Genomic DNA, 12,993 nt, shown 5'->3' with positions numbered 1-12,993 from the left:
GAGGGTCAGATGATGGCAGGTTCAGACAATATTTAATGACAGTAGACATTTGAGATGCAAAAAGTTAAAGCTTTATAACCATTAAAATGCAAATTGTCAAATCACATGTCAAAATATATGAAGTAAATATCCTTAAATCAAACTCTTATGTTCTCCAGCAGCATTTTTCTTCGCCTATCTGTAAATTTTGATTTATTATTGATGGAAATATTTTTTTCATTGGGTTGTGTGTACAGTGAAATCGACATTTACTGGCATTTACCGATAAAAATCTCATCCTTACAAGCCTAACTATAGGTTGTTGGTTGACCTCAGCCTTAGAAGTTCCTAGAGTGCTGGCAAGATCTCCCACAAAATAGAAGCAGATGCCTGCCTTCCTTCCAAAAGCTTTTTTTAAAAGAACTTGGGCACCATAGAAAGTGGTGTTCTACTTATCTTCCATCTAGCCCTGCACCCCCACTCTCTGCCCAACTGCATGAATGTGTGACTGATTGCAGATTCAGCCTAGATGAGCTGCAGTGATTTCTTTTGCTATGTCCTGTAAGAGGCAAGTGATGCTTTCAGCACATAAGTGATTTGTGGGCGCACATGTATTTTATATATTCATGTATTTGTTGTTTTGTTCCAGAGATGGTGATGTTGCTGGAATGGTGGTCAGGCACTGATTGCACCCTCTACACTGACCCAGAGAGTTACCACAAGTACGGGAAAGAGAATGCCATCGTAATCCTTAATCACAACTATGAAATCGACTTTCTCTGTGGTTGGAACTTTTGTGAAAGGTTTGGGGTTTTAGGGGTGAGTTCTGATTAGCATTTAAACCAATTAAATTTCACCATTAACTTGTACAGAAAACATTCATATTTTAGTAAATAACCAGATCTGTGTCTAAATTTCATACAGCTCTTGTGCAGGCATTATTTCATCTTAGCGTTTTTCCCCTTCATCTTGCTGCCTTTCCTAGTTTGGAAAGATTTCCATAGGAGGAGAGAGTGACAGGGTTAGAACTATCCAGAGGAAAGATGAATAAAAGGTGATGTGATATGAAGGCATACAGAAGAATGAATGATGGTGTGGAGAGGGTCACTTGGGTATCCCCAAAAATGGCACAGTTTAAACAGATAAAAGGAAATATTTTTAATGTAGAACTTAATCTGTGGAACTCATTGCCACCATATTTCACTGAGCTCAACAATTCAGTAAAGTTTAAAAGGATTAAACATTTTATATGGTTTAAAATATCGACAATTATTACTACATGGGATATTAACCTTCATGATTCAGGACAGAAGCCAACCACTTAAAGTATGTCTTCGCTGCAGAATTTACTTGGGTGATCAGCGTCTGGGTCTGGGTCAGCTCAGCTTTGCCTAGGTGTGAGCAGCGCCACTGCAAAGCCATCCTCAAGTTACTGTGTCCTCACTGGTGCTGCACTCCCTTGTGTTTCACTAGGATTTCTGGGGGCATTTCCCATGGTTCTTTGTGTTGGTGTAAACTGAGGTGCTCTACAATTCTTTCCCAGTGAATTGTAGGAGATCTTGTCTGTCCTGAACACACAAGGGAATTGTGGGAAGACATTGGAGGACTATCTACATTTGAGAGATTTAGCTCGCGTCCTCACTGCAAAGTGAGTGGGTTACCAGCATGAGTGAAACCCTGACTCAGTGTTTAGCCTACAGTCCAAATGAGCCAGCTAGTCCAAACAGAAAACCTCTCCAAATTCAAAGAGGTTGGTTTGTTGTGGTGGGAGGGAGATTAAGGGCAACATCTGAGTTGGAAACTGAATTAACTCTGTAGTGAAGACATACCTTAACTGCTAGGGGTTGGGAAAGATAGCGTCCATCTCCCCCTACCCTCCGCCTCCCATAAGCATGTTACAATAGTCCATTACATTGATCTTATATCCTCCTCTTAAGCATTTGCTACTGACCACTGTCCAAGCCTCTACGCTAGAATGGACTAGTGTTGGTCTGACATTTCCTTTGTGCTGGAGTATGGGAGATGGGGAATAACACTGTGAGGTGAGAGAATGTTCTGAGCCTCTGTAGTGCTTTACAGGCAACAGTGCAAATCTTGTAAAAGATGATAAAGGGACCTAATAATAAAAATGCCCTTGTCACACTCAGAGGCAGGAAAAAATGGGGAAAATTATTAGCCAAACTCCTCAGGCTGTGCATTTTACTGAATCAGCTATAGGCTTCTTGCTGCTCTGGAAGGGTTTTTTTATAACCTTTTCACCATGCTTGGGACTTGCTGTGTTCTCAAGGAAGGTAATGGATGTAAGAAACCATATAAGAAAACTGTCCCTCTCATAAATACACCAGGTGCTGTATACCTACGTACTAACCCTTTCTGCACTATTACTAACTCGTGACACTCAGAAAGCAGACATAAAAGAACCAAGAAGCTTGTAGATGGATGCTTTAAATTTGTATTCTTAGAGGAACATAGGACATAGAGTTTCTTCTATAAAGCATTATTTGTGTTTGGAGAATGATTGATTGATTTGTATAGAACTAATATCTAAAGCCCAAATTCTCCACTCGATTACACTGGTGCAGCGCTGCTGAATGGGACTGCACTAGTGTAACTAAGAAAATTTACAACTTCCCAAGGTAACGAGTTTTTCTGTTTAGTTTCAGTCTTGCCTACACTGTGTATAACTGTCCAGCAGTTACTTTATGCTTAGGCCCCTACCAAATTCACAGCCATGAAAAACGCATCACGGACCATGAAATCTGGTCGTCCCCCATGAAATCTGATCTTTTGTGTGCTTTTACCCTATACTATTCAGATTTCACGAGGGAGTCCAGTGTTTCTCAAATTAGGGGCCCTGACCCAAAAGGGAGTTGCGGGGTGGGGGGGTTGTTGCAAAGTGATTTTAGGGGGGGTCATGGGCCACCCTTACTTCTGTGCTGCCTTCAGAGCTGGGCAGCCGGAGAGCGGCGACAGTGGCCAGGTGTCCAGCTCTGAAGGTAATGCCCTGCCTGCAGCAGCATGGAATAAGGGTGGCAATTCATACCATGCCACCATTACTTCTGTGCTGCTGCTGGCGGTGGCTCTGCCTTCAGAGCTGGGCTCCCGGCCAGCAGCCACCGCTGTTCTCTGGCCGCTCAACTCTGAAGGCAGCGCAGCTGCAAGCAGCAGCGCAGAAGTGAGGGTAGCAGTACTGACACGCCCCCCCAACTTCTTTTTGGGCTAGGTCCCCTACAATTACAACACCATGGAATTTCAGATGTAAATATCTGAAATCATGAAATTTACGATTTTTAAAATCCCATGACTGTGAAATTGACCAAAATGGACGGTGAATTTGGTAGGGCTCTATTTATATTGCACTAGATCAATGTTTTTTTCTTATTTGGCCTGGTTTCTTAAATTAATTACTGAATTTTTGTATCTTTTTTACTTTTTTGGGATGAATTTATTTTCCTTCCTCTCAGATTTTCAGTCTTTGGGTGCTTCACTGTACAAAATAGTTGCTCCACTGTTGCTGCTCATAACTCACAGAGCCAAAATCTTTTGAGGTCCTGAGTGCTTTTTAGTTCCCATTAATTTCAATAGGATTTGAAAGCACTCAGATCTTCAGTGTCAGAGCTATGATTCTTAACAATGTCACAGTTGTGCGCAAACTTTCAGTGCTACCTAGTTTGAACTTCATCACACAAACAGAAAATACATAACCCTGTGACTATTGTGTTTTAAATGGGTGAAGGCACATTTATTTTTAAATATCCCTTCTTCCTTGCTCTCATTAAGTGGTACTTAAAATCTGTAGGGATATTTTTTATGTTGCACGGGCAGTTAAACCTGGAAACAAGTTTCCTCCTCTCCTCTTTGTTTCCCCATTAATAGCTGCTTTGCCTCCTGACCTTACCTGCAGCTCTGCTGTCTCAGGAATTTGAAAATTTGTCAGGAAAAGGCTTACAATTCATTGTCAATGTGGAGGACTTCTGAGGGTGGAATGGAATCACACAAATCACGTTTGACAGTTTCCCTGGAAAGAGTATAGTAGAGGGCATGGACAGCATCAACAAAATTATTCTTAATTCCTTAAACTGCCATTTATAAAACGTAAGTTGGCACCCTGCTGGAATGGGGTGAAGAGCGGTAGTTGGGGATTTGGCAGTGAGCGACTGAAGGGGGAGGAGGGAAATGTCAGTTTTTAAATGCCCACTCCCTTATTCTGCACCAAGGTGTCAAGTTGCAGTTTGTGGCCCTTTCAGACATTTTAAACCAGTTTCCTAGTGTAAAAGTCAAATTAGGAACAGGTCAATATTCTTTTTTTATTTTATTTTAAAGAAAGCTAATATTGGCTGCTGGGCAATGAGCATTCTGTAAGGCCACCTGGGTTTTTGAACTGCAAGGAGGTGAGCCTTGTATAATACAGGGAACCTTATTTTGCTCTAACCTTTTATTTTTGTTTTTTTAACAGATAACAAATATATGCATAACAGCGAGATAAGGTGTTTCTACCCTTTTCTCTGATGCCTCATTTTTTTAGGAACTACTTTTCAAAGTGGAAAGATGTATTGCTGTTTATATATAATAAGAGATGAAGGATCCATATTGATCAGGACTCAGGGGATCTGGGTTCTATTTCTGGCTCTACCACTGGCCTGCTGGGTGACTTTGGGCAAGTCACTTCACTTCTCTGTGCCTCAGTTTCCTGCGGTTAAAATGGGGATATTGGCCTCCATTGCCTAGTGCTTTGATAATCTACTGATGGGAAAGTACTGTATAATATGTGGTAATGGTGGTGGCAGTCTGAATGCTAGTTGACTGTCTGCCTCAGCAAAGCATCAAGTTCAGATTGGTGTACATTACCCACTGAGCAGTTCATAATATTGGCTGCAATATAAATAGATTCCTAAAGGCGGGGAAGTCATAATTTTATAGAGCTTGATCATCTGGGAAGAAAATTCTTTGGTACAGAACCATAATTTTAAATTAATTTAATTTTCTCATTTAAAAAAAGAATCCCTGCGGAGTGCAGATGGGTCAGATTATTCTTCTTAGCTCTGGTTAATTGTTCCAAGTCTCTCCACACAGCAGTGAAAATGAAACATAAGGAAGTTACTTTTTGGACAGTTGTGATGACTTGAAAGGGCATTGAGCATAATCCTAGACTCGGATGGGGGGATCGATACTGTGTGTTTGTCGCCAAGTCACTGTCCAGTGGCGACCCAGGGCTAATATGAATGTTAATTGCTCGTTTTTTGAGAGCACTCACTTTTTATTTATAAAAGTGAATGCAGGAAACAAAAGTGGGACTCATGGAGGCAGGTGTGTGCAAGTTTTGTCACTCAGATCTCTGTGTGTGTGAAAATATTATTGCAACATTAACTTTGAAGAATTACTAAATTCAGGAAAGTAAAGCCTTATAAATTAAGTGTACTTGAGGTTCTGTGAGGACTGGTGTGTGTGGGGGCGGGCGCTAAGGAAATACTCCCTCAACTCCATTCTAGTATCCTTGGATTGTTTTGGATTTGGGAGTGCTATGTTTTTGAAATATAGCAAACCAGATCATCAAAACATTTCACGGCAAATAATTTATCAGTCAGATTTAGCCTACTTGCTGCTAGCAGTTTACAGTTTCATTAAATTTTGTTATCTGAAGTTATGAAACAAATTGTTGGCTCTTTAAGTGGTTTAGATTTCTGTCTGTATGTGGTGGTCACGGTTCAAGCTGTGTTGGTTGGTTAGCTGGGACTGCACAGATAAGTAACAAGGGGTTTTCTTTAAGTGGCTAAGTATGCAAACACTTGCACAAATCTAAAATTCAGTTTCTGTGGTTACTCATATGTATATGTAGAATTGAAATTTGCTTTCTGTAGCTATTCATGCAAGTGGAACTTGATCACACAGGTGTCTATAACTGAACACACAAGTTCATACACAACCAAAGCTAATTCATTTCAGAGCTAGATTGAGTATATGAAGAAATGTATCCTTTCTGTTATCATCCAGCTTTAATCCCAGCAGGCATCCTTATAGTCACATATGTGATTGTAATATAGCTCTGGAGCCTTAAAATCCCTCCTTTACTGCAGGAAGGCAATATCTTATGTGCAGTCACCCAGTGGTGTTCAATAGAATTTCTCTTGCAGGGAAGGTGAAATTTTAAGGCTACAGGAGAGGATTAGTATGTTACAAAAACCAGTTCATTAAAAGGAGAGAGAATAGGATAAAATAAATTCTGTGGATGCCTTCTTCCCCCCCCCCACCCCCGTTCTTCTGCATGTTATATGATTATATGCACAGGGCAGGTTCTAGTTCTATGTACTGGGGAAAAGGAGGGGATAATTTGTATATTACAAGTCTAATTTATTCCTCCCACAAGAGAACAGTCTTTCTTGCTAATGTAACTCATTGAAAAACTTCCTTCCTGTAGTTAGTTCTCTGTAATTAGAGACTTCCTTCTACACTTAATGCAGACTTCTGGCACAAAACAGCATACAATGCTTTAGTTTCTCTTCATGTGCATCTAAGAGAGATTATCCACTCCAGTGCCAAAAAGAACTTTTTGCGGGAAGCTGTTGGCAGAGGAAAACAAGAAACAAATCCAATATAGCCTTGAATATCCACATACTGGACAGAATTCGAGTGTCCAAATTGCCTCAGCATACGTTCCTCATCTCCAGCATAGGTAATGACTTAAATACTTTTAAAACATCCTACCAGCATGTCATTTTCTATTTAATCAAAAATGGGGGAAGAGTAGAGAATTTACCCCTGCATGCAACTGTCAGAGTTTTTGCATATGCTAAGAAAGCATAATTAAACAGTAGTTGGTGACAAGAAATGGTTAGAACCTTAATTGTGCTTTGGAGGCATAACCTTTGTAGACTCAGATTACAGCCAGATGGGATCACTAGATCATCTACTTTGACCTTTTGCATAGCACACAAAATTTCACCGAGTTACCCTCGTATTGAGCCCAATAATTGTCGTTGAAGCTGTGTTGCAGTGGCCTTGTTGCAGGGCAATCTTACCTTTTTCTTATAGTCTCTGCTTTTTGGTACAGTACACATTGACTATTACCGGTGTATTATAAGACGATAGGCTTTTTCCCTTTTTTGGGCAACATGTTTGCCTACCTAATTCTGGCCTGGCTTTCTTTTTGTTTCCAGCTGCAATTCAAGGTGCTTGGCTTTGTTCTGTAAAGCTGTGTGGCTATTTGAAATACCACACACCGTTCTTCCCCACCTTTATGGCTGTGGCAGCTGAGATTAGTTGAGGAACCTGATTTAATGGTTCCTAGATTTAAATATCCAGGGTCAGGGTACTGTCAGGGAGGGATGTTAGCTGAAATTTTCTTCCTTTGCTGGTGTGAAACAGCCTGGATTTGTTGATCTTTTGGTACAGTGCGAGGCCCACTTTGAGCTTTTGCAGGGGGAAAAGGAAGGCTTTAATATATTTATAAAATACATCTGTCTGGCTGCAGACACCTTGACAATACCCAACAGGCATGCTATAAACGTGGATGTGTAGTTCTATAACTGTTTAGTGTGTGGCAATGCATAGCTTGTGACTGCTTCTAATTAATGTATTCAACAATACATCCCATTTCCTTACACTGCACTCTACACACCCATGAGGTTTCTTTCCCATTTAATGCTGTGGTCCTTTACATTTCTATAGCAACTGCTATCTGAGGATCCCAGAATGCTCCAAAAACACAAAGTAACCCTCGCAACCTTTTTCATAGATTCATAGACTCTAGGACTGGAAGTGACCTCGAGAGGTCATCGAGTCCAGTCCCCTGCCCTCATGGCAGGACCAAATACTGTCTAGACCATCCCTGACAGACATTTATCTAACCTACTCTTAAATATCTCCAGAGATGGAGATTCCACAACCTCCCTAGGCAGTTTATCCCAGTGTTTAACCAACCTGACAGTTAGGAACTTTTTCCTAATGTCCAACCTAAACCTCCCTTGCTGCAGTTTAAGCCCATTGCTTCTTGTTCTATCCTTAGAGGCTAAGGTGAACAAGTTTTCTCCCTCCTCCTTATGACACCCTTTTAGATACCTGAAAACTGCTATCATGTCCCCTCTGTCTTCTCTTTTCCAAATTAAACAAACCCAGTTCTTTCAGCTTCCTTCATAGGTCATATTCTCTAGACCTATAATCATTCTTGTTGCTCTTCTCTGGACAGTCTCCAATTTCTCCACCTCTTTCTTGAAATGTGGTGCCCAGAACTGGACACACTACTCCAGCTGAGGCCTGACCAGAGTAGAGCGGAAGAATGACTTCTTGTGTCTTGCTCACAACACACCTGTTAATGCATCCCAGAATCATGTTTGCTTTTTTGGCAACAGCATCACACTGACTCATATTTAGCTTGTGGTCCACTATAACCCCTAGATCCCTTTCTGCCGTACTCCTTCCTAGACAGTCTCTTCCCATTCTGTAAGTGTGAAACTGATTGTTCCTTCCTAAGTGGAGCACTTTGCATTTGTCTTTGTTAAACTTCATCCTGTTTACCTCAGACCATTTCTCCAATTTGTCCAGATCATTTTGATTTTTGACCCTGTCCTCCAAAGCAGTTGCAATCCCTCCCAGTTTGCAGATGATACCAAACTTAATAAGCATACTTTCTATGCCAATATCTAAGTTGTTGATGAAGATATTGAACAGAGCCGGTCCCAAAACAGACCCCTGTGGAACCCCACTCGTTATACCTTTCCAGCAGGATTGGGAACCATTAATAACTACTCTCTGAGTACGGTTATCCAGCCAGTTATGCACCCACTGGTAGCCCCATCTAAATTGTATTTGCCTAGGTTATCGATAAGAATATCATGCGAGACCGTATCAAATGCCTTACTAAAGTCTAGGTATACCACATCACCGCTTCTCCCTTAGCCACAAGACTCATTATCCTATCAAAGAAAGCTATCAGATTGGTTTGACATGATTTGTTCTTTACAAATCCATGCTGGCTATTCCCTATCACCTTACCACCTTCCAAGTGTTTGCAGATGATTTCCTTAATTACTTGATCCATTATCTTCCCTGGCATGGAAGTTAAACTAACTGGTCTGTAGTTTCCTGGGTTGTTTTTATTTCCCTTTTTGTAGATGGGCACTATGTTTGCCCTTTTCCAGTCTTCCCCGGTCGGCACTTGATTGGAAACAAGAGGGGCAAGTATTGCTAAAGGGACAGAGTTCAGGTTGTGTAGTTGACATCTGACCTTAACTGTGCATTTTCTTTTAGACAGTTTTGTTTTTTGTAAGAACTGTAATCTTATATGAAAGACACAAGCAACTTGAAAATCGCACTTCCATCTGAAAATAGTTACTATTCGAAGTAACCCCTAAATAATGAAAAACGAAGAAAAATGTCTAATTTTTTGTTTGTTTACTGTACTTGGTGCATTTGAGATCACTTAGTGTATAGTAAGTTTCACTGGTTTCTTGATGTAGAGCCTTCCCAGGCTCTGCCAGAGGGTGTTTACTAGTAATAGCGAAGTAGAAACTAAAAAGGCATCAGGCCAGCGTGTGGGGGAAGGGAAAGGAGAAGGAAAGTGAAGCTAGGTATGTTTGTTACTCTTGCGCGCTCAGACCCATCTAAGAGACTCTTCTGAATGTTAGCAGAAAAACCCTTATTTTTCTAAGCAATTAGTTTAGAAATCACCACATTTCAAGGGTCTCTACCAGAAAACTGAACTTAAAAAAGATGTGTCCCTTTGAAGTTAAATATGTTAGGTCTGTCAAATGTTTACAACAGGTTTTTTTTTTCCCTTGGGGATGGAAGGGTTTGTTGGTTAATAATTATGAAATATTGTGTAGTGGATTGATCATTGTACCTGGCTCCTGACAATCCAGATAACACATACCAGTATCCAGCAATGCTGAATATGAATTCTGGAAACAAGGATGCACATAGAGAAGAGGGATAGACTTAGGTAGTAGGTGATGAGTATTGGTGGTAGAAAGGTATCCTAATGGCTGGGAATGGATACAGGGGTATCCTGAGAAAGAGACGAAGGCGCTATCAATTATATGGGAAGGACTAATGCTAGGGGCAGGAAGGGGCCTTAGAGAGCCAGGCCATGCTCAGCATAGCTGCTGCAGTGTGGTAGGGGCTATTTTAAGTATCAAATATCTGGACTGATTTTTGGAGTCAGATTTGTACAAATATGAATGCAACAAAAAAGGCCCGATTCATGCACAAATTGGTTCTTAACCGGGTGTTCATCAGATCACTGACCAACAGAACTGGGCCTCAGCCATGAAGTTCAGATCCTGGTGCTAACACCCGCCCCCCCGTCCCCCCCGTCCCCAAAGCTGTGAGGGAAGAGGGTTCAGGGTTCTGCTTTGGGCCCATCGCTACTAATTAACTAATAGTATTGAGGGAGAGGGAGGGTCTGTGTGAGGCAGTCTCAATGATAGGAAAAATTAAATTCCTATTTCCAGTTTTTGGAAGCTGACTTCCCCCCACTTGCTCTCTTTGGCTTCTGTGTGGCTGTTACTAATAAAGCAGGGCTGCCCAGAGGGGGGGACAAAGGGGGCAATTTGCCCCGGGCTCCGCAGGGGCCCCCAAGAGAACAGCGGAGGCTCCTGCCTCCGCCCCTCTCCTGGAGCCTCAGCGCATCAAGCGCCGAGTCTCCGCCCCGCTCCGAACCGCGTGGTGAGGGGGCGGAGCTCAGCTCCCTCCGCTCGGCGTGGAGCTCCCAGCCCCGCCCCCTCACCGCGTGGCTCTGAGTGGGACGGAGCTCAGGCCCCGCCGGCCACACGCTGCGGCTGTTCCGGCGAGGCGCTGAGACTCCGGGTGAGGAGGGAGCCGGGGGTAAGAGGCTGGGGCCGGGGCGGGGGGGGGGAAGCGGGACCTGCCGCCGAAGCGCAGCCCGGGGTCTTCGGCGGCGGGGGGCCCTTCCGTTCTGGGACCCGCCGCGGAAGTGCCCCGAAGACCCGCGGCGGGGACCCCCCACCGCCGCCAAATTACCGCCGAAGACCGGGCTGCACTTCAGTGGCGGGTCCCGCTTCGGTGGTAATTCGGCGGCAGGGGGGCCCCCGCCGCGGGTCTTCGGGGCACTTCGGCGGCGGGTCCCGGAACGGAAGGGCCCCCCGCCGCCGAAGACCCCGGGCCCCCGGAATCCTCTGGGCGGCCCTGTAATAAAGATAAATGATCTATAGTTGCCTTCTAGTCTCATGGGTATTGTAGGTAGCTTAATTATTTGCAGAAATTTTCTAAGAGGGGGAGAGCAGAAAAGACAGATGAGGAGAAGACAAGAACTAAGTTGTCTCTCTTGGCATTGTAATGAAAAAAGCAAATGTATCTCTAATAGTCATTACTTGAATGTCGAGTTCACTGATTGTCACTAGTCAAATCTGATGTCCAAGTACTGGGCTCCAGCGCTTTTTGATGATAGAACAAATGCACAATGACCCATTATTGCTGCATGTACCCTGTAGAAAATGGGACTTTTTTTTTTCCAGTCAGTGCTGAAGCAACATTTCACACGTTGTTTGCAGCTTTATTCATTCTGGCCATTACATAACAAAACAAACTGCAAGCTAGTTTAGAGTTGAGCTGGTTAGGAAGGGAGGAAAGGAACAGCAAAAAACCTTTCCATGATCTGTTTTATGAGAGGAAGGATAGTCTTGCAGTTAGGGCCCTGGACTAGGACTTCAGAGTAGTATTACTGACTACAGCATAGACCATCTGCATGACCTTGGACAAGTCACTTGAATCTCTTTGTATCCCATCTATAAAATGGAGCTAATGCTTCCTTTCTCTACAGGGATATTGTGAAGAGAAATTCATTAGCGTATGAGTGGTGCTGAGGGAATACGGTGATGAGTGCTATAGAAAAGCCTATATGTAAATACATTTTCCCCTATGAACTCTGTAAGTTGTATGGGTAGACTGATTGTGATGCAGTCAAAAGATGCAACAGATGGTTCAGATTCAATCACAAAGACATGCAAAAAGAATTACTCTTTCACTTCTAATATCTAATCCTGTTAGCTCAGCATGGAAGCATGTTGGCAGGAACTTGTGCTGCCACTGCCCATGATGTATTGATTCTCTGGATAAATCAAGAACTTAATTCTTTGTGGTTGGCAGCCTAATCCCTTGCATGACTTCCTCACTTTTCAAAACAATTTAGCTTATGTGGGTTTTTTAAATTTTATACAACTTCCTTTGATTCACATAGTTGGGGCCAAATTCTGCTCCCTACCAGATGTTGTAAAGAACCCTTGATTGTTAAAACCAATGGTACAAGCTGTGCAGTAAGATACTATTCAGCATGAGTCAGGGTACATGAGACACATGGCCCTTTGTGTCTTATGTACCCTTAAAATTCAATAAACAGTTTCTTGTTTTTTTTTTTTAAAAGTCTATGTAATGCTTTTTTTATGCTCTTTCTTGCAGAGTTCCAAAGTGCTTGCAAAAAAGGAACTTTCTTACGTGCCTATCATTGGTTGGATGTGGTATTTCCTAGAGATAGTCTTCTGCAAGCGTAAATGGGAGGAAGATCGGAAAACTGTCATGCAGAGCTTGCTCAATCTCTGGGATTACCCTGAAAAATTTTGGGTAAGTGGTGACAGGGGAGTGGAGTTTAGGGCACTGTTGTTTCTCGAGGGACAAAGAACATAAATGCAACTTGACACAATACTCCAGCTGAGGCCTCACCGGTGCTGTGTTAAGTGGAACAATTACCTACTTTGTCTTGCATACAACACTCCTGTGAAGGGTGTAGTCAGATTCTTGGGACACAATAGAAGGACAGGCTCCCCTAAAGACTTGCCAGAATCCTGTCTGCCTATTCTAGATACGTTATATGGCCCTCATTACCGCAGTATCTGTACATCTCACAATCTTTAATGTACTTATCCTCACAACATCCATGTAAAGTAGGGAAGTGCTGTTATCCTCTTTTTACAGATGGGGAAATGAGATGAAGAGAAACTAAATGACAGTCGTACAGGCAGTCCGTAGCAGAGCAGGGACTTGAACCCAGCTCTCCCAAGGCTGGTA

The 12,993-nt window shown here is 42.6% G+C and overlaps 1 protein-coding gene across 10 annotated transcripts in view; it reads left to right on the top strand.

Moving 5' to 3' along the window:
• The window catches only part of AGPAT4 (1-acylglycerol-3-phosphate O-acyltransferase 4), a 128,210-nt gene that overhangs the window by 79,374 nt on the left and 35,843 nt on the right, over positions 1-12,993 (top strand). For all 10 annotated transcript variants that reach the window (XM_045009080.1, XM_045009077.1, XM_045009071.1 and 7 more), the window contains 2 exons: positions 629-798; positions 12,388-12,549. In XM_045009080.1, coding sequence (XP_044865015.1) covers positions 629-798; positions 12,388-12,549 — 332 coding nt within the window. The remainder of the gene's footprint in view (positions 1-628; positions 799-12,387; positions 12,550-12,993) is intronic.

Source organism: Mauremys mutica, chromosome 3, assembly GCF_020497125.1.
Source record: "Mauremys mutica isolate MM-2020 ecotype Southern chromosome 3, ASM2049712v1, whole genome shotgun sequence".
Lineage (NCBI taxonomy): Eukaryota > Metazoa > Chordata > Testudines > Geoemydidae > Mauremys > Mauremys mutica.
This window is presented reverse-complemented; position numbering and strand designations above follow the sequence as displayed.